Here is a 21,781-nt window from a genome sequence, read left to right on the forward strand (position 1 = left end):
CGGGGCATAACACATGAAAGACAAGCAGATACGCCGTTGGTGTGCGAACCATTTAAGTTTATACCTATTTGGACTCCGTCAGTCGTCAGACAAGGAGTGCGTTCACTCCTTCATAGAAGACTGGGTCACCAGACCACATTCTCCAGAGTCAGTGGCATCAGATAGAGAACATAGGGTCACCTCTCCTGACTCAACTGTTCCTCAGTTTGGATCTCCTTATATCACTCCACGACGGGGTAATTGTCAAGACGCAGGTCGTTTACCCCACAATCAACATTTTCAGACTGGGAAGGTACCGATTTGTGTCTGGAGACACTGTTTGATGAGACTAGACCAGAGTCTCCGCAGTCAGTTTCATCAGACTTTGTACTTGATACGTTTTTTAGCAGCAGGGCGTTGTCCGCGGCTGTATCTGTATCTTCCTTTGACTTTTCGCTTCTGCAGGAATGGTTAGCAAACTGTAGAACATCCTCCCCAGAGTCAGTGGCATCTCAAAGTGAACATAGGCCCCTCTCTCCTGACTCACCTGTTCCTCAGTTCAGAGCTCCCTATATCACTCACGACGTTGAATTGTCAAGACATAGGTCGTTTACACCACAATCAACATTTTCAGACTGGGAAGGTACTGATTTGTGTCTTGAGACAACGTTTGACGAGACTAGACCAGAGTCCCGCAGTCAGTTTCATCAGACTTTGCACTTGATAAGTTTTTAGCAGCAGGGCGTTGTCCCCGAATCTGTGTCTTCCAATTTTGACTTTTCTCTTCTGCAGGAATGGTTAGCAAACTTTAGAACATCCTCCCCGAGAATTAGTGGCATCTCAAAGTGAACATAGGTCCCTCTCTCCTGACTCACCTGTTCCTCAGTTCAGAGCTCCCTAGATCAGTCATGTGTTGAATTGCACACAGGTAAATTTTTACACCACAATCAACTTTTTCAGACTGGGAAGGTGATGTTTGTGTCTTTTGTGTCTGGAGACACTGTTTGACGAGACCAGACCAGAGTCCCCTCAATCAGTTTTATCAGACTTTGAACTTGATAAGTTATTTAGCAGCAGGGCATTGTCGCCGCAATCCGTGTCTTCCGATTTTGACTTTTCTCTTATGCAGGAATGGTTAGCAGACTTTAGAGCATCCTCCCCGAAAATCTGTGGCATCAGTTGAGCAGCATTCTTTGTCTCCTCGCATGACATTTGGCCAAATGAAGTGTCAACATTGTAACTATTATTTACAGTACTCTGAAAGTAGACCAGCATCACCTCTTTCAACACTGTCAGATGTTGAGTATTCAGATTTTGTCTCGCGGAATTGTTTGGGGACACCAGACCAGATTCGCCAGATTCACTCTTTACGGGTTGATGCTAAACACAAAAGCGTAACTGTAACTGCATCCCAACCATTGTTCCCTGCAAGACCTCTTACATATGCAGATGTTGTGCGGGGCCATAACACATGAAAGACAAGCAGATACCCGTTGGTGTGCGAACCATTTAAGTTTATACCTATTTGGACTCCGTCAGTGTCGTCAGACAAGGAGTGCATTCATCTCCTCATAGAAGACTGGGTCACCAGACCACATTCTCCAGAGTCAGTGGCATCAGATAGAGAACATAGGGTCACCTCTCCTGACTCAACTGTTCCTCAGTTTGGATCTCCTTATATCACTCACGACGTTGAATTGTCAAGACATAGCGTCGTTTACCCCACAATCAACATTTTCAGACTGGGGAGGTACCGATTTGTGTCTGGAGACACTGTTTGATGAGACTAGACCAGAGTCTCCGCGCGTCAGTTTCATCAGACTTTGTACTTGATAACGTTTTTTAGCAGCAGGGCGTTGTCCCCGGAATCTGTGTCTTCCAATTTTGACTTTTCGCGGCTTCTGCAGGAATGGTTAGCAAACTGTAGAACATCCTCCCCAGAGTCAGTGGCATCTCAAAGTGAACATAGGCCCCTCTCTCCTGACTCACCTGTTCCTCAGTTCAGAGCTCCCTATATCACTCCCGACGTTGAATTGTCAAAGACATAGGTGTTTACACCACAATCAACATTTTCAGACTGGGAAGGTACTGATTTGTGTCTTGAGACAACGTTGTGAGACTAGACCAGAGTCCCCGAGTCAGTTTCATCAGACTTTGCACTTGATAAGTTTTTTAGCAGCAGGGCGTTGTCCCGGAATCTGTGTCTTCCAATTTTGACTTTTTCTTCTGCAGGAATGGTTAGCAAACTTTAGAACATCCTCCCCAGAGTCAGTGGCATCTCAAAGTGAACATAGGTCCCTCTCTCCTGACTCACCTGTTCCTCAGTTCAGAGCTCCCTATATCAGTCATGATGTTGAATTGTCAAGACACAGGTCATTTACACCACAATCAACTTTTTCAGACTGGGAAGGTACTGATTTGTGTCTGGAGACACTGTTTGACGAGACCAGACCAGAGTCCCCTCAATCAGTTTTATCAGACTTTGAACTTGATAAGTTATTTAGCAGCAGGGCATTGTCGCCGCAATCCGTGTCTTCCGATTTTGACTTTTCTCTTATGCAGGAATGGTTAGCAGACTTTAGAGCATCCTCCCCAGAATCTGTGGCATCAGTTGAGCAGCATTCTTTGTCTCCTCGCATGACATTTGGCCAAATGAAGTGTCAACATTGTAACTATTATTTACAGTACTCTGAAAGTAGACCAGCATCACCTCTTTCAACACTGTCAGATGTTGAGTATTCAGATTTTTGTCTCGAGGAATTGTTTGGGGACACCAGACCAGATTACGCCAGATTCACTTACTTTACGGGTTGATGCTAAACACAAAGCGTAACTGTAACTGCATCCCAACCATTGTTCCCTGCAAGACCTCTTACATATGCAGATGTTGTGCGGGGCATAACACATGAAAGACAAGCAGATACTTCGTTGGTGTGCGAACCATTTAAGTTTATACCTATTTGGACTCCGTCAGTGTCGTCAGACAAGGAGTGCATTCACTCCTTCATAGAAGACTGGGTCACCAGACCACATTCTCCAGAGTCAGTGGCATCAGATAGAGAACATAGGGTCACCTCTCCTGACTCAACTGTTCCTCAGTTTGGATCTCCTTATATCACTCACGACGTTGAATTGTCAAGACATAGGTCGTTTACCCCACAATCAACATTTTCAGACTGGGAAGGTACCGATTTGTGTCTGGAGACACTGTTTGATGAGACTAGACCAGAGTCTCCGCAGTCAGTTTCATCAGACTTTGTACTTGATACGTTTTTTAGCAGCAGGGCGTTATTCCCGGAATCTGTGTCTTCCAATTTTGACTTTTCGCTTCTGCAGGAATGGTTAGCAAACTGTAGAACATCCTCCCCAGAGTCAGTGGCATCTCAAAGTGAACATAGGCCCCTCTCTCCTGACTCACCTGTTCCTCAGTTCAGAGCTCCCTATATCACTCACGACGTTGAATTGTCAAGACATAGGTCGTTTACACCACAATCAACATTTTCAGACTGGGAAGGTACTGATTTGTGTCTTGAGACAACGTTTGACGAGACTAGACCAGAGTCCCCGCAGTCAGTTTCATCAGACTTTGCACTTGATAAGTTTTTTAGCAGCAGGGCGTTGTCCCCGGAATCTGTGTCTTCCAATTTTGACTTTTCTCTTCTGCAGGAATGGTTAGCAAACTTTAGAACATCCTCCCCAGAGTCAGTGGCATCTCAAAGTGAACATAGGTCCCTCTCTCCTGACTCACCTGTTCCTCAGTTCAGAGCTCCCTATATCAGTCATGATGTTGAATTGTCAAGACACAGGTCATTTACACCACAATCAACTTTTTCAGACTGGGAAGGTACTGATTTGTGTCTGGAGAAACTGTTTGACGAGACCAGACCAGAGTCCCCTCAATCAGTTTTATCAGACTTTGAACTTGATAAGTTATTTAGCAGCAGGGCATTGTCGCCGCAATCCGTGTCTTACGATTTTGACTTTTCTCTTATGCAGGAATGGTTAGCAGACTTTAGAGCATCCTCCCCAGAATCTGTGGCATCAGTTGAGCAGCATTCTTTGTCTCCTCGCATGACATTTGGCCAAATGAAGTGTCAACATTGTAACTATTATTTACAGTACTCTGAAAGTAGACCAGCATCACCTCTTTCAACACTGTCAGATGTTGAGTATTCAGATTTTTGTCTCGAGGAATTGTTTGGGGACACCAGACCAGATTCGCCAGATTCACTTACTTTTCCGGTTGATGCTAAACACAAAAGCGTAACTGTAACTGCATCCCAACCATTGTTCCCTGCAAGACCTCTTACATATGCAGATGTTGTGCGGGGCATAACACATGAAAGACAAGCAGATACGCCGTTGGTGCTGCGAACCATTTAAGTTTATACCTATTTGGACTCCGTCAGTGTCGTCGGACAAGGAGTGCATTCACTCCTTCATAGAAGACTGGGTCACCAGACCACATTCTCCAGAGTCAGTGGCATCAGATAGAGAACATAGGGTCACCTCTCCTGACTCAACTGTTCCTCAGTTTGGATCTCCTTATATCACTCACGACGTTGAATTGTCAAGACATAGGTTCGATTACCCCACAATCAACATTTTCAGACTGGGAAGGTACCGATTTGTGTCTGGAGACACTGTTTGATGAGACTAGACCAGAGTCTCCGCAGTCAGTTTCATCAGACTTTGTACTTGATACGTTTTTTAGCAGCAGGGCGTTGTCCCCGAATCTGTGTCTTCCAATTTTGACTTTTCTCTTCTGCAGGAATGGTTAGCAAACTGTAGAACATCCTCCCCAGAGTCAGTGGCATCTCAAAGTGAACATAGGCCCCTCTCTCCTGACTCACCTGTTCCTCAGTTCAGAGCTCCCTATATCACTCACGACGTTGAATTGTCAAGACACAGGTCATTTACACCACAATCAACATTTTCAGACTGGGAAGGTACTGATTTGTGTCTTGAGACACCGTTTGACGAGACTAGACCAGAGTCCCCGCAGTCAGTTTCATCAGACTTTGCACTTGATAAGTTTTTTAGCAGCAGGGGCGTTGTCCCCGGAATCTGTGTCTTCCAATTTTGACTTTTCTCTTCTGCAGGAATGGTTAGCAAACTTTAGAACATCCTCCCCAGAGTCAGTGGCATCTCAAAGTGAACATAGGTCCCTCTCTCCTGACTCACCTGTTCTTCAGTTCAGAGCTCCCTATATCACTCACGACGTTGAATTGTCAAGACATAGGTCGTTTACACCACAATCAACATTTTCAGACTGGGAAGGTACTGATTTGTGTCTTGAGACAACGTTTGACGAGACTAGACCAGAGTCCCCGCAGTCAGTTTCATCAGACTTTGCACTTGATAAGTTTTTGGCAGCAGGGCGTTGTCCCCGGAATCTGTGTCTTCCAAATTTTGACTTTTCTCTTCTGCAGGAATGGTTAGCAAATTTTAGAACATCCTCCCCAGAGTCAGTGGCATCTCAAAGTGAACATAGGTCCCTCTCTCCTGACTCACCTGTTCCTCAGTTCAGAGCTCCCTATATCAGTCATGATGTTGAATTGTCAAGACACAGGTCATTTACACCACAATCAACTTTTTCAGACTGGGAAGGTACTGATTTGTGTCTGGAGACACTGTTTGACGAGACCAGACCAGAGTCCCCTCAATCAGTTTTATCAGACTTTGAACTTGATAAGTTATTTAGCAGCAGGGCATTGTCGCCGCAATCCGTGTCTTCCGATTTTGACTTTTCTCTTATGCAGGAATGGTTAGCAGACTTTAGAGCATCCTCCCCAGAATCTGTGGCATCAGTTGAGCAGCATTCTTTGTCTCCTCGCATGACATTTGGCCAAATGAAGTGTCAACATTGTAACTATTATTTACAGTACTCTGAAAGTAGACCAGCATCACCTCTTTCAACACTGTCAGATGTTGAGTATTCAGATTTTTGTCTCGAGGAATTGTTTGGGGACACCAGACCAGATTCGCCAGATTCACTTACTTTACGGGTTGATGCTAAACACAAAAGCGTAACTGTAACTGCATCCCAACCATTGTTCCCTGCAAGACCTCTTACATATGCAGATGTTGTGCGGGGCATAACACATGAAAGACAAGCAGATACTTCGTTGGTGTGCGAACCATTTAAGTTTATACCTATTTGGACTCCGTCAGTGTCGTCAGACAAGGAGTGCATTCACTCCTTCATAGAAGACTGGGTCACCAGACCACATTCTCCAGAGTCAGTGGCATCAGATAGAGAACATAGGGTCACCTCTCCTGACTCAACTGTTCCTCAGTTTGGATCTCCTTATATCACTCACGACGTTGAATTGTCAAGACATAGGTCGTTTACCCCACACATCAACATTTTCAGACTGGGAAGGTACCGATTTGTGTCTGGGAACACTGTTTGATGAGACTAGACCAGAGTCTCCGCGGTCCAGTTTCATCAGACTTTGTCCTTGATACGTTTTTAGCAGCAGGGCGTTGTTCCCGGAATCTGTGTCTTCCAATTTTGACTTTTCGCTTCTGCAGGAATGGTTAGCAAACTGTAGAACATCCTCCCCAGAGTCAGTGGCATCTCAAAGTGAACATAGGCCCCTCTCTCCTGACTCACCTGTTCCTCAGTTCAGAGCTCCCTATATCACTCACGACGTTCAATTGTCAAGACATAGGTCGTTTACACCACAATCAACATTTTCAGACTGGGAAGGTACTGATTTGTGTCTTGAGACAACGTTGTGAGACTAGACCAGAGTCCCCGCATTCAGTTTCATCAGACTTTGCACTTGATAAGTTTTTTAGCAGCAGGGCGTTGTCCCCGGAATCTGTGTCTTCCAATTTTGACTTTTCTCTTCTGCAGGAATGGTTAGCAAACTTTAGAACATCCTCCCCAGAGTCAGTGGCATCTCAAAGTGAACATAGGTCCCTCTCTCCTGACTCACCTGTTCCTCAGTTCAGAGCTCCCTATATCAGTCATGATGTTGAATTGTCAAGACACAGGTCATTTACACCACAATCAACTTTTTCAGACTGGGAAGGTACTGATTTGTGTCTGGAGACACTGTTTGACGAGACCAGACCAGAGTCCCCTCAATCAGTTTTATCAGACTTTGAACTTGATAAGTTATTTAGCAGCAGGGCATTGTCGCCGCAATCCGTGTCTTACGATTTTGACTTTTCTCTTATGCAGGAATGGTTAGCAGACTTTAGAGCATCCTCCCCAGAATCTGTGGCATCAGTTGAGCAGCATTCTTTGTCTCCTCGCATGACATTTGGCCAAATGAAGTGTCAACATTGTAACTATTATTTACAGTACTCTGAAAGTAGACCAGCATCACCTCTTTCAACACTGTCAGATGTTGAGTATTCAGATTTTTGTCCGAGGAATTGTTTGGGGACACCAGACCAGATTCGCCGAATTCACTTACTTTACGGGTTGATGCTAAACACAAAAGCGTAACTGTAACTGCATCCCAACCATTGTTCCCGCAAGACCTCTTACATATGCAGATGTTGTGCGGGGCATAACACATGAAAGACAAGCAGATACTTCGTTGGTGTGCGAACCATTTAAGTTTATACCTATTTGGACTCCGTCAGTGTCGTCAGACAAGGAGTGCATTCACTCCTTCATAGAAGACTGGGTCACCAGACCACATTCTCCAGAGTCAGTGGCATCAGATAGAGAACATAGGGTCACCTCTCCTGACTCAACTGTTCCTCAGTTTGGATCTCCTTATATCACTCACGACGTTGAATTGTCAAGACATAGGTCGATTACCCCACAATCAACATTTTCAGACTGGGAAGGTACCGATTTGTGTCTGGAGACACTGTTTGATGAGACTAGACCAGAGTCTCCGCAGTCAGTTTCATCAGACTTTGTACTTGATACGTTTTTTAGCAGCAGGGCGTTGTCCCCGGAATCTGTGTCTTCCAATTTTGACTTTTCTCTTCTGCAGGAATGGTTAGCAAACTGTAGAACATCCTCCCCAGAGTCAGTGGCATCTCAAAGTGAACATAGGCCCCTCTCTCCTGACTCACCTGTTCCTCAGTTCAGAGCTCCCTATATCACTCACGACGTTGAATTGTCAAGACATAGGTCGTTTACACCACAATCAACATTTTCAGACTGGGAAGGTACTGATTTGTGTCTTGAGACACCGTTTGACGAGACTAGACCAGAGTCCCCGCAGTCAGTTTCATCAGACTTTGCACTTGAAAAGTTTTTTAGCAGCAGGGCGTTGTCCCCGGAATCTGTGTCTTCCAATTTTGACTTTTCTCTTCTGCAGGAATGGTTAGCAAACTTTAGAACATCCTCCCCAGAGTCAGTGGCATCTCAAAGTGAACATAGGTCCCTCTCTCCTGACTCACCTGTTCCTCAGTTCAGAGCTCCCTATATCAGTCATGATGTTGAATTGTCAAGACACAGGTCATTTACACCACAATCAGCTTTTTCAGACTGGGAAGGTACTGATTTGTGTCTGGAGACACTGTTTGACGAGACCAGACCAGAGTCTCCGCAGTCAGTTTCATCAGACTTTGTACTTGATACGTTTTTTAGCAGCAGGGCGTTGTCCCCGGAATCTGTGTCTTCCAATTTTGACTTTTCGCTTCTGCAGGAATGGTTAGACAAACTGTAGAACATCCTCCCCAGAGTCAGTGGCATCTCAAAGTGAACATAGGCCCCTCTCTCCTGACTCACCTGTTCCTCAGTTCAGAGCTCCCTATATCACTCCACGACGTTGAATTGTCAAGACATAGTCGTTTACACCACAATCAACATTTTCAGACTGGGAAGGTACTGATTTGTGTCTTGAGACAACGTTTGACGAGACTAGACCAGAGTCCCCGCAGTCAGTTTCATCAGACTTTGCACTTGATAAGTTTTTTAGCAGCAGGGCGTTGTCCCCGGAATCTGTGTCTTCCAATTTTGACTTTTCGCTTCTGCAGGAATGGTTAGCAAACTGTAGAACATCCTCCCCAGAGTCAGTGGCATCTCAAAGTGAACATAGGCCCCTCTCTCGCGACTCACCTGTTCCTCAGTTCAGAGCTCCCTATATCACTCCACGACGTTGAATTGTCAAGACATAGGTCGTTTACACCACAATCAACATTTTCAGACTGGGAAGGTACTGATTTGTGTCTTGAGACAACGTTTGCCGGAGACTAGACCAGAGTCCCCGCAGTCAGTTTCATCAGACTTTGCACTTGATAAGTTTTTAGCAGCAGGGCGTTGTCCCCGAATCTGTGTCTTCCAATTTTGTTTTTCTCTTCTGCAGGAATGGTTAGCAAACTTTAGAACATCCTCCCCAGAGTCAGTGGCATCTCAAAGTGAACATAGGTCCCTCTCTCCTGACTCACCTGTTCCTCAGTTCAGAGCTCCCTATATCAGTCATGATGTTGAATTGTCAAGACACAGGTCATTTACACCACAATCAACTTTTTCAGACTGGGAAGGTACTGATTTGTGTCTGGAGACACTGTTTGACGAGACCAGACCAGAGTCCCCTCAATCAGTTTTATCAGACTTTGAACTTGATAAGTTATTTAGCAGCAGGGCATTGTCGCCAATCCGTTCTTACGATATTTGACTTTTCTCTTATGCAGGAATGGTTAGCAGACTTTAGAGCATCCTCCCCAGAATCTGTGGCATCAGTTGAGCAGCATTCTTTGTCTCCTCGCATGACATTTGGCCAAATGAAGTGTCAACATTGTAACTATTATTTACAGTACTCTGAAAGTAGACCAGCATCACCTCTTTCAACACTGTCAGATGTTGAGTATTCAGATTTTTGTCTCGAGGAATTGTTTGGGGACACCAGACCAGATTCGCCAGATTCACTTACTTTACGGGTTGATGCTAAACACAAAAGCGTAACTGTAACTGCATCCCAACCATTGTTCCCTGCAAGACCTCTTACATATGCAGATGTTGTGCGGGGCATAACACATGAAAGACAAGCAGATACTTCGTTGGTGTGCGAACCATTTAAGTTTATACCTATTTGGACTCGGCCTATGTCGGGCAGCAAGGAGTGCATTCACTTCTTCATAGAAGACTGGGTCACCAGACCACATTCTCCAGAGTCAGTGGCATCAGATAGAGAACATAGGGTCACCTCTCCTGACTCAACTGTTCCTCAGTTTGGATCTCCTTATATCACTCACGACGTTGAATTGTCAAGACATAGGTCGTTTACACCACAATCAACATTTTCAGACTGGGAAGGTACTGATTTGTGTCTTGAGACAACGTTTGACGAGACTAGACCAGAGTCCCCGCAGTCAGTTTCATCAGACTTTGCACTTGATAAGTTTTTTTAGCAGCAGGGTGTTGTCCCCGAATCTGTGTCTTCCAATTTTGACTTTTCTCTTCTGCAGGAATGGTTAGCAAACTTTAGAACATCCTCCCCAGAGTCAGTGGCATCTCAAAGTGAACATAGGTCCCTCTCTCCTGACTCACCTGTTCCTCAGTTCAGAGCTCCCTATATCAGTCATGATGTTGAATTGTCAAGACACAGGTCATTTACACCACAATCGACTTTTTCAGACTGGGAAGGTACTGATTTGTGTCTGGAGACACTGTTTGACGAGACCAGACCAGAGTCCCCTCAATCAGTTTTATCAGACTTTGAACTTGATAAGTTATTTAGCAGCAGGGCATTGTCGCGCAATCCGCGTCTCCGATTTTGACTTTTCTCTTATGCAGGAATGGTTAGCAGACTTTAGAGCATCCTCCCCCAGAATCTGTGGCATCAGTTGAGCAGCATTCTTTGTCTCCTCCGCACGACATTTGGCCAAATGAAGTGTCAACATTGTAACTATTATTTACAGTACTCTGAAAGTAGACCAGCATCACCTCTTTCAACACTGTCAGATGTTGAGTATTCAGATTTTTGTCTCGAGGAATTGTTTGGGGACACCAGACCAGATTCGCCAGATTCACTTACTTTACGGGTTGATGCTAAACACAAAAGCGTAACTGTAACTGCATCCCAACCATTGTTCCCTGCAAGACCTCTTACATATGCAGATGTTGTGCGGGGCATAACACATGAAAGACAAGCAGATACTGTGTTGGTGTGCGAACCATTTAAGTTTATACCTATTTGGACTCCGTCAGTGTCGGCAAGACAAGGAGTGCATTCACTCCTTCATAGAAGACTGGGTCACCAGACCACATTCTCCAGAGTCAGTGGCATCAGATAGAGAACATAGGGTCACCTCTCCTGACTCAACTGTTCCTCAGTTTGGATCTCCTTATATCACTCACGACGTTGAATTGTCAAGACATAGGTCGTTTACACCACAATCAACATTTTCAGACTGGGAAGGTACTGATTTGTGTCTTGAGACAACGTTTGACGAGACTAGACCAGAGTCCCCGCAGTCAGTTTCATCAGACTTTGCACTTGATAAGTTTTTTAGCAGCAGGGCGTTGTCCCCGGAATCTGTGTCTTCCAATTTTGACTTTTCTCTTCTGCAGGAATGGTTAGCAAACTTTAGAACATCCTCCCCAGAGTCAGTGGCATCTCAAAGTGAACATAGGTCCCTCTCTCCTGACTCACCTGTTCCTCAGTTCAGAGCTCCCTATATCAGTCATGATGTTGAATTGTCAAGACACAGGTCATTTACACCACAATCGACTTTTTCAGACTGGGAAGGTACTGATTTGTGTCTGGAGACACTGTTTGACGAGACCGCACCGGAGTCCCCTCAATCAGTTTTATCAGACTTTGAACTTGATAAGTTATTTAGCAGCAGGGCATTGTCGCGCAATGCGTGTCTTTCGATTTTGACTTTTCTCTTATGCAGGAATGGTTAGCAGACTTTAGAGCATCCTCCCAGAATCTGTGGCATCAGTTGAGCAGCATTCTTTGTCTCCTCGCATGACATTTGGCCAAATGAAGTGTCAACATTGTAACTATTATTTACAGTACTCTGAAAGTAGACCAGCATCACCTCTTTCAACACTGTCAGATGTTGAGTATTCAGATTTTTGTCTCGAGGAATTGTTTGGGGACACCAGACCAGATTCGCCAGATTCACTTACTTTACGGGTTGATGCTAAACACAAAAGCGTAACTGTAACTGCATCCCAACCATTGTTCCCTGCAAGACCTCTTACATATGCAGATGTTGTGCGGGGGCATAACACATGAAAGACAAGCAGATACGTTCGGTGTGCGAACCATTTAAGTTTATACCTATTTGGACTGCGCCAGTGTCGTCAGACAAGGAGTGCGATTCACTCCTTCATAGAAGACTGGGTCACCAGACCACATTCTCCAGAGTCAGTGGCATCAGATAGAGAACATAGGGTCACCTCTCCTGACTCAACTGTTCCTCAGTTTGGATCTCCTTATATCACTACACGACGTTGAATTGTCAAGACATAGGTCGTTTACCCCACAATCAACATTTTCAGACTGGGGGTAGCGTACGATTTGTGTCTGGAGACACTGTTTGATGAGACTAGACCAGAGTCTCCGCAGTCAGTTTCATCAGACTTTGTACTTGATACGCTTTTTTAGCAGCAGGGCGTTGTCCCCGAATCTGTGTCTTCCAATTTTGACTTTTCGCTTCTGCAGGAATGGTTAGCAAACTGTAGAACATCCTCCCCAGAGTCAGTGGCATCTCAAAGTGAACATAGGCCCCTCTCTCCTGACTCACCTGTTCCTCAGTTCAGAGCTCCCTATATCAGTCATGATGTTGAATTGTCAAGACACAGGTCATTTACACCACAATCAGCTTTTTCAGACTGGGAAGGTACTGATTTGTGTCTGGAGACACTGTTTGACGAGACCAGACCAGAGTCCCCTCAATCAGTTTTATCAGACTTTGAACTTGATAAGTTATTTAGCCGCAGGGCATTGTCACGCAATCCGTGTCTCCGATTTTGACTTTTCTCTTATGCAGGAATGGTTAGCAGACTTTAGAGCATCCTCCCCAGAATCTGTGGCATCAGTTGAGCAGCATTTTTTGTCTCCTCGCATGACATTTGGCCAAATGAAGTGTCAACATTGTAACTATTATTTACAGTACTCTGAAAGTAGACCAGCATCACCTCTTTCAACACTGTCAGATGTTGAGTATTCAGATTTTTGTCTCGAGGAATTGTTTGGGGACACCAGACCAGATTCGCCAGATTCACTTACTTTACGGCTTGATGCTAAACACACAAGCGTAACTGTAGCTACATCCCATCCGTTGTTTACTGCAAGACCGCTTACATATGCAGATGTTGTGCGGGGAATAACACATGAAAGACAAGCAGATACTTTGTTGGTGTGCGAACCATTTGAGTTTATACCTATTTGGACTCCGTCAGTGTCGTCAGACAAGGAGTTCACTCACTCCTTCGTAGAAGACTGGGTCACCAGACCACATTCTCCAGAGTCAGTGACATCTCAAAGTGAACATAGGCCCCTCTCTCCTGACTCACCTGTTCCTCAGTTCAGAGCTCCCTATATCAGTCACGACGTTGAATTGTCAAGACATAGGTCGTTTACACCACAATCAACATTTTCAGACTGGGAAGGTACTGATTTGTGTCTTGAGACACCGTTTGACGAGACTAGACCAGAGTCCCCACAGTCAGTTTCATCAGACTTTGCACTTGATAAGTTTTTTAGCAGCAGGGCGTTGTCGCCGGAATCCGTGTCTTCAGATTTTGACTTTTCTCTTATGCAGGAATGGTTAGCAGACTTTAGAGCATCCTCCCCAGAATCTGTGGCATCACTTGAGCAGCATTCTTTGTCTCCTCGCATGACATTTGGCCAAATGAAGTGTCAACATTGTAACTATTATTTACAGTATTCTGAAAGTAGACCAGTATCACCTCTTTCAACAATGTCAGATGTTGAGTATTCAGATTTTTGTCTCGAGGAATTGTTTGGGGATACCAGACCAGATTCGCCAGATCCACCGGTTGATGCTAAACTGACCAGCATAAGTGCACCTGCATGTCATCTGCTTTCTCTTGCAATACCTCTCACATATGCAGATGCTGTGCAAAGCATTAGATTTGAAAAACGACCACATTTTTTGTGTGATGGAAATACATCTTCCATCAACTACTTTTTTTCTGAAATCAAACCATTATCTTCTGAAACCTCTTCTTCTGTAAATGAGTCACAGAAAAAAGTGTCTAAACTCAAACTATTCCCTACGGAATCCATATCATCAGACTCCACAATACATACTCATCAATGCAGTGTACATCACAAGCCTTTTGTTAACAACTTAATGTCACATTTGTATGATCCACTCTATAAGGGAAAATGTTCTTGTTGTGCAATAAGATCCTTTAAATCTACCCTAGAAAAATAGTGTTGCATGGTCAGTGGTACACCTAGAAAAATAGTTTTGCATGGTCAGTTGTACACCTAGAAAAATAGTCTTGCATGGTCTGTGGTACACCACAAAAACACTTGAATGTTTTTTTTTCTTAGTTTTCATAGCACATCAGATGACAAAAGAGCTGATTAGTTGTTGTCTTTAATGCTGTGGTCACTGGTTCTGTTTCACCAGCATGTCAAAGCTATTCTGATATTGCACAGGTCTGAAACAGGTCCTTGCCAGCATGTAGTAGAAAGTTAATTTAATGAGAGTCCTTCACTTTCAGAGTATAGGCTCTTTCAGAGTATAGGCTCACCAGACATATTACATCCATATAATCATTTAATCATTCAACCTGCTTATTCTTTTTTTTATTTTTTTTATTTCACCTTTATTTTTACTGGCAATCCATTAAGAACAGGTTCGTATTTACAATGGTGGCCTGACAAATGGCATAGCCACTTAGGGAAAGGGAAGGAGGGCTAGATAATAAAAACATTAGAAATACATACAGTTTAGAAATTACATAAAATACAATGTGAAATACTAAACAGAAAACGATAAACACTATAAGTGCATAGGTACATGGGTGAGTAAGAGAGGGAGAAACCATTCACTAGGGAGAAACCATTCTTCACTGACCAGAGGCCCCCTTCTCCAGAATTGTTTGCCCTATCTTGTGACAAACAAATTCCTCAGTTGGACTGTCAACCTTGTTATTACATGCATTTGTAAAAAAAAAAACAGATGTTTCACAGCCACATATTCCAGCCAAATCTTGTCATTTTTAAAGCATAATGCCAGACTCCATTACAGGAACCATTACAGTATTACTCAGTATCCCACTCAACGGTACTTGATCTTACAGTAACAGATTCAAATCCTGAAATGCTGATTCCACCAACTGGAACAGTTGAGTCAGGACCCATAGCTTCCTCCTCAAACACAAATGACCAGTCTTTTTTGTCAAGCCTCCTCCCTGGACAGAAAAAAAACCCAAACTAGATCATGTCAGATCACACAGGATTAGCCAGTTTTGCACTGAGTTGAGTCACATGCCATCTGTAGAACAACATTTTGAATGTCATCATGCTGTCTGGCTGGAAGAGGCTTTCCATGAACAAACTCAAGCAAAGACAGAAAATCGGTGAAAGGAAGATCACTTGGCCACAAATAAATGGTCAAACCCTGAATCACAATTAAAGATGACACAAGCCCAAGATTCGTTTTCCAAGAACATGAAAAGAAAATCCTTGAGCGAGGACGAGGGCAAAAGTTCCTTGGTGTTGGTAAGACAGCACAAGCTCTTGCTTAGCAATGAATGCAGTGTTGCTTTCAAAATTAATAAATATGGCAATACATGTTGCATCAAGTGTGAATGTAGAACTCTTGCCTCAAGCTTTTACTAATAATGCCCAGAGGCTTCACTGTCTTGCTGTGGCATGTTTGCATTAAAGCAGAAAACAATATCTTTCAGTGAAGCGTAACTAATGAAAATTACAGAGTGACCCTTACTTAGTGACATGAGTTTTTGTCCTGGTATGAACAGTCTCATATGTTACATAGGTAAAGAGCTAACCAATGGACTTTGTGATTCCTTTTAACTGCCGGACCTGACTGATTTAAGCTTAATTATATCTTAGGTGCCAGACATTTCTCTATTTTTTCTAAGTTTACAATCTATTGTAGTTGCAATCAGTTGTATAGCACTATTTACATCTTCATAAAAATCTAAACCAAACATTGTACTTGCCACAGCTAGATGCATGTACTGTATGTTATGCACATAATATCACTGTTTAAATAACAAACATTAAGACAGATCACAGCAGCATACCACTCCATTGGCACCCGTAATGGGTGCCCTAGTGACAGCCATATCCAAAGAAACTGAATTTAGAATTAATTTCAGTTGAAAAATTAAATGTGATGACATAATTGCATGCCAATAGCTAGACATTGCCTTCCGCTACTGCCCTTCTTCCACATTCTGTCATCTAAAATGTCTAGGTAGGGGAGACAATAACTCTTTTATAATAATGTAATATACTTTTCAAAATGTTTAGTTATGTTAATGAAGCGGCCTGTTGGCTGTTGTCATTACTGTAATAACAGAATTATTTGGGAGACGTAGCAGACCTGCAGTGGAACGGACAATTGACTGACAAATACTGTAAACTGGTGGATTTAACATTGTCATCAGAAGGCCAGTGCTTCCAGCCCTATATTATGACATGGCAGCGAACACTTACTTCAATGAGTGTAAAATGATGCATGTCCATCTTCATGTTACTCCAAATCCTGATTTTCACTCAAGTTCACTTGTGCCCTGTTTTTATTAGTGTAAAATGATATTGGGTTGTGAGTGATGTTCTCAATGTAATATCTCCAAGCATTGCTATTATCAAGACATATCTTAATTTTGCAGCATATTAGTCATTACATGTATGTAATGCGTACAATTGTATGTGGTCTATAAGATAAATGTTATTAACATACGATACTACTGCAGTGACCTAAACGCAAGTGGGCGTAAGTGAATTTCCTCATTTGAGACACGGCTTTTATGTATAAACCAGAGTCTGTCATTGACAAATGCATGCTTCATTTGACTATTTCTTTCATCAGCAAAAGAAATCACATCATATTTATATTTTTTTCCCCACTCCATTGTATCATTTCTTGCAGGTATCAACAGCATCTTCCAGGACAAATCTTTCAGAATCTTCAAAACAAATAAGTGGTCATTTAGGACAGGGCCAGGTCTTTCCAAATGAGACACACTCCTTGGCACATGATTCAATCACACTTTCCACTGAAAAACTAGAATTACCACTTCCAGGTACCTTTGACCTAAGTAAAACACAATCTAAAATCAGACTGACCAATCAAAGTAGCTCACCACAGGAAAAGGATGAAAAGCTGTCATTCCCCAAGCAAAGTGAAAATTCTGGCTTAGCTAAACCAAGCTCAGCGACCCCAGACTCACTCTGTCAAATAGCTCAAGAAAGTCCGGATGACCAAATGTTCATGTCCTTAGATTCCATTCCAACACAACCAGAGTCTGGGTCCCCTCAGCTTGAACAGCTGCTGTCAGATCTGGAGGAGATGAAACTTGCATTTAGCCCAGAGACACTTGACCCTATTTTGTCAGAATTCAGTGATGAAAGCCCTGAAGTTGAACAAATTAAGTTTGAAGACCTTTCACCTGAAGACCAATGCCATACAGAAGATATTGATACCCTGAGAGTCGGTGTGTTATCTATTGTACAGCTTGCAGAAGATACTAACCACACTGATGTAGCAGTCACAGAGCATACACATTTCCAGACATCCATTCAAGATGAACCTGAACTAATCTCAGACACTCCTGATTTAACAAAAACCTCTGAGACAAGTGTACCATCAAGCCTTGGTTGTCATAAAGATAGTCCTGTATCCCCTACTGAGTCCCTTCCAACTCCAGAATCTTCCCAGGGATTTGGGGAAGTGATGGAACCACTGAACTCAGGTCTTCCTATCGATATATTTCAGTTCAGCTCATTTTCTTTAGTGTCTTCCCCCAAAGTAGCTGCAAAGAGTCCGTCTAAGATACCTGAGGAACATGTGGCTAATCTTCGTGGGCAAGATTATACAACTAACTTTCTTAAAAGTCAAGAAGAACTTGAATCAGCTACACAAGAAATATCAACACAAAGTATCCAAGATCAACCTCTCCATTTATGGGAGGCAACTTTTGTTGAAGCCATTCAGAGTGAAGATGTCTCTTCTCTTTCTGATTTGACTCCGGAGACAGTTACATCTGCAAGACATTTTAGCTTTGATGAACTGATGCCATACCCCTCCCCAGGAAACTTTGAGACATCCTCAGATGAGGATAGGCCAAGGACCAGTGGACGGAATTCAGAAGAATCTCTTACTTCAGTAGACTCTGAGGGTTTTGCCTCTCAGCCCACTCCAGTCAAACCCAAAGCAGAGGTGACTTCATCAACCTCTGATGAGGAGTACACCATCCCACCTGGGTATTCAGAGATCTCTTCTACCACAACCATCTATACCCGCATGCCTCCAGAATACAAAGAAGTTGTGCATAGTGGTGTAGACAGCCCAACGTTTGAATACTCTGACCCAGAGCCTTACTTTGACTCCATACAGGCTGCATCAGATTTCTCAGAGACTGAGCCTGATGAACCTGAGACAAGTACCAGGTCAAATGGAGATCAGCCCCAGGATCATCTTAGCCATCCTAGAGTGCTAGAAAGGGGGAATCGAAGAGTCCTGTTGTCCTCTGGAAGTGAAGATTATGAGGATGCTCCGTTTGTCCATGAGCCTCTTTATAATGTACAAGAAGAAAATGAAGAATTATTACACTATTCAGAAGCATCGGATGAAGAATTCACCATGTGTGAGACTTCACAACCGCCTCCTCCCTGTGACATTGGGGCATTTGATGATACTGACAAATCTCTGACAAGGGTAAGATGAGATTTGGTAAACCACCCCGACCTGCAAGCTTTTTTCCCGGAGCTGAGCTTAACCAAATACTATATTTGCTTCAGAAAGGAATGACTGCTAACCCTCTGGCGACATAGATGGGTTGAAAAAAATCCTCATAACCCCTATTTTATTTTGATTTTAGATTTAACTACTCCTAACTCAGCATGCCATTGTGCTGCCTGTAATTGGCTGTATCACTCACAGTAATAATATAAGTCATGTGTTTTTTCATCAGCAATAAGCACATTAATGCTTTAATTAAGTGTAAGCATGGTTTTTTGCAAACATTTTTTTCCCGAGTTACAGACTGCCATGTTGTACTTTCCCATGTAAGATATCAAAATGAATTGTAAAATTCTCAAAATCAACAGAAGGTGCACCATATCAATCTGCTTATTGCTTGCTTTGCTGCAGACTAGCATTCATATATTGTCATTTACTTAATCCTAATGGATTTGTGTTGCTTGGTCAGGAGATCACCGCAGAGCTCGGATCAATGTCAGAAAGTTCAGATGATGAATTTTTGACCACCAGAATAGTGCGAAGGAGAGTTTTCATTCAGGTATCTGATTTAGCATGATTGATGTTTTTTAAATGAGCATGGAGGATGTGATTTCCCGAGTGCAACTTTAACCAGGCTTGGCCTTCACTGTGAAGTTAAAATTTCGAACAACTTTTAGTCTCATCAAAATCGGTGAAAAAATGGGTGTTTGAAGATTAATTTAGGGTTTATAAAAAAAGAACTGCCACTTGATTTGCATAGATGGCTGAACCTCATGGAGGTGTATTATGCTGCTGTCAGCACTTCATTGTTGTTATTGTTTTTTTTAAAGTTGTGTCCTGTATCCCACAGTCCCTATTCTCTCACTGAATTACTACCTAAAATTGACATTGTGTGTTCTGTTTTTTCTCTAATGTGTTTGCTTTTTTATTTTTGAAGTGGAGAATTTAACACAGACATTACACTGACCCAAGTTAGTATTGCTGATTTGTTTGTCGTGTTTCCCTTTATAGGCTGATGAAATGCCTGACCTCCCCACTCAGTCAGTGACGGAAGAAAAGTACAAGGATGAAAATGGACACATTGTTGTCAAAAAGGTAAAGCAAGATCCTATCTAAGCTCTCAAGCACATATCACATGGCAGTATTTAAACCGGAAATAACAACAACCAGTTAAGCTTAACAAATCTAATTTGTGATTCAGAGAGAGACAACATTTGTTTCTGGAATGTTTGCAACTAATTATGTGGATGGTTGCCTTTTCCTTTAAAAACATACTGTACTTCACCACCTTATGGTCTTTAAACGCATAATCTTCCACAGGTTACGCGTAAAATTATTCGCAAGTGCGTTTCGGCGGATGGTGTGGAGCGTGAAGAGGTGTCATTAGAAGGAGCTCCCCAGGGGTCCATCAGTATGGCAGAGGGAGATGGATACTCTAAGGTGGTGAAGCGGACTGTACTGAAGAGTGAGGGAGACCACACAGAGGTGCGTGTACTGTATAATATGTGTGTGTTCATTATTATAGTCTTCAAAATCTCTTGTTAACAGAAAATGCCAGACACGTCGACATTTATATTGGTAGGATTATATAAAAGACAGTTAATAAATAAACTAATAACCTTTTTCTTGTGATTTAGGTAACATTTGCTGAATGTGAGGGTTTTTCAGCATCAAGTCAGGAGACAGCTGAAGGTTGTAAGGTCAGTCGTGTAGAACGGACGGCAGTGGTGGAGGGTGAAAGGACAATGACTCACTGGGGTGATCCGTCTTTGGCTTCTGACCTCCCTTCAGCCCAAGACGACTTCAAACAGGTTTGTTGATAACCTCGTCACCATTATTGTGTTGAACTACAGCTCTTGTGTAGAAAGTAATTCCATGTGCATTTGGAGAGGTATGAAGTCTCTGGTTTTTATTTTCATAATTCAATTTTTCAAATTAAGTGAATACTGTTTTTTTTCCATTTCATGCCACAGGCACTAGGTTATATAAGTGGTTCTAGCAGAACAGAGCTCCCTCATGTGGTAGAGAGAGAGACTGTCAGAGAAGATGGAACTGTGGTCAGGAGGTGTGTGAGTGCAGGAGTGCACCTGCTAGATTGTGTGTGTGTGTGTGTGTGTGTGTGTGTGTGTGTGTGTGTGTGTGTGTGTGTGTGTGTGTGTGTGTGTGTGTGTGTGTGTGTGTGTGTGTGTGTGTGTGTGTGTGTGTGTGACTACTTGTATTTTGTGAGTGTGAAGTTTGACAATGACAGCCCTGCTGTAAGTGTATTAGTTTAACTAATATTGACTAAGGTTTGCAAATGTTGCTCTCATTAACCACTTAATCAAGTAACATACTGTGACATTGTTTTATTCGTTATAAATCAAAGACTAACATACAGTGAAACATGTAAGATAAATGCTATTTCTGTCATCATATATATGTCATTATTGTGTTTACTGGGTGCTGTTATGTATTATGACACCTTAAGCCTCTCAGAGAGGACAAGCCAGAGCAAGCATCCTGTAGGTGCCATATAGCCAAGTATACCACGTAATTAAGGAGATAAACTGGAGGCAAAAGCAGCAGAAAGGCAGGCTGTTAATGACAGAGTACAAACAGGTGTACACAAATAAAAGGTAAACTGTTTTTCTTTTACTCGACATTGAGAACATTAATATAGCAGTAAACTAATATTTACTATGTAAAAATATAGTGGAGGAATGGCATCCTGAGCAGAGAATGAAGTCACACTCCCTCTGTGTGTGTTGTAGATCGAGCTTCTCTGTTCTTTGTTTTGATAGCTGGTCCGACTGTACATGCATATTAGTGCATGTGGTCGCCAAAAAACACTTCTGGGAACACTCTGTGAGAGCCGTGTGAAAGCATTCCCAGGCTTTTTTTTTGACTATTTCAAGTACAACTCCTTTAATAAATAAGCGGAGAAACATAATTGTGGATTCTTCCATGTACTGTA

The 21,781-nt window shown here is 42.8% G+C and overlaps 1 protein-coding gene across 21 annotated transcripts in view; it reads left to right on the top strand.

Moving 5' to 3' along the window:
• The window catches only part of ank2a (ankyrin 2a, neuronal), a 100,525-nt gene that overhangs the window by 77,119 nt on the left and 1,625 nt on the right, over positions 1 to 21,781 (top strand). For 19 of the 21 annotated variants that reach the window (XM_039798729.1, XM_039798735.1, XM_039798745.1 and 16 more), the window contains 6 exons: positions 17,017 to 18,804; positions 19,298 to 19,387; positions 19,840 to 19,923; positions 20,149 to 20,313; positions 20,466 to 20,639; positions 20,802 to 20,893. In XM_039798729.1, the coding sequence (XP_039654663.1) occupies positions 17,017 to 18,804; positions 19,298 to 19,387; positions 19,840 to 19,923; positions 20,149 to 20,313; positions 20,466 to 20,639; positions 20,802 to 20,893 (2,393 nt within the window). The remainder of the gene's footprint in view (positions 1 to 17,016; positions 18,805 to 19,297; positions 19,388 to 19,839; positions 19,924 to 20,148; positions 20,314 to 20,465; positions 20,640 to 20,801; positions 20,894 to 21,781) is intronic. The other 2 variants (XM_039798812.1, XM_039798822.1) reach the window with 2 other exon arrangements.

This window comes from Perca fluviatilis, chromosome 1, assembly GCF_010015445.1.
Source record: "Perca fluviatilis chromosome 1, GENO_Pfluv_1.0, whole genome shotgun sequence".
Classification (NCBI taxonomy): domain Eukaryota; kingdom Metazoa; phylum Chordata; class Actinopteri; order Perciformes; family Percidae; genus Perca; species Perca fluviatilis.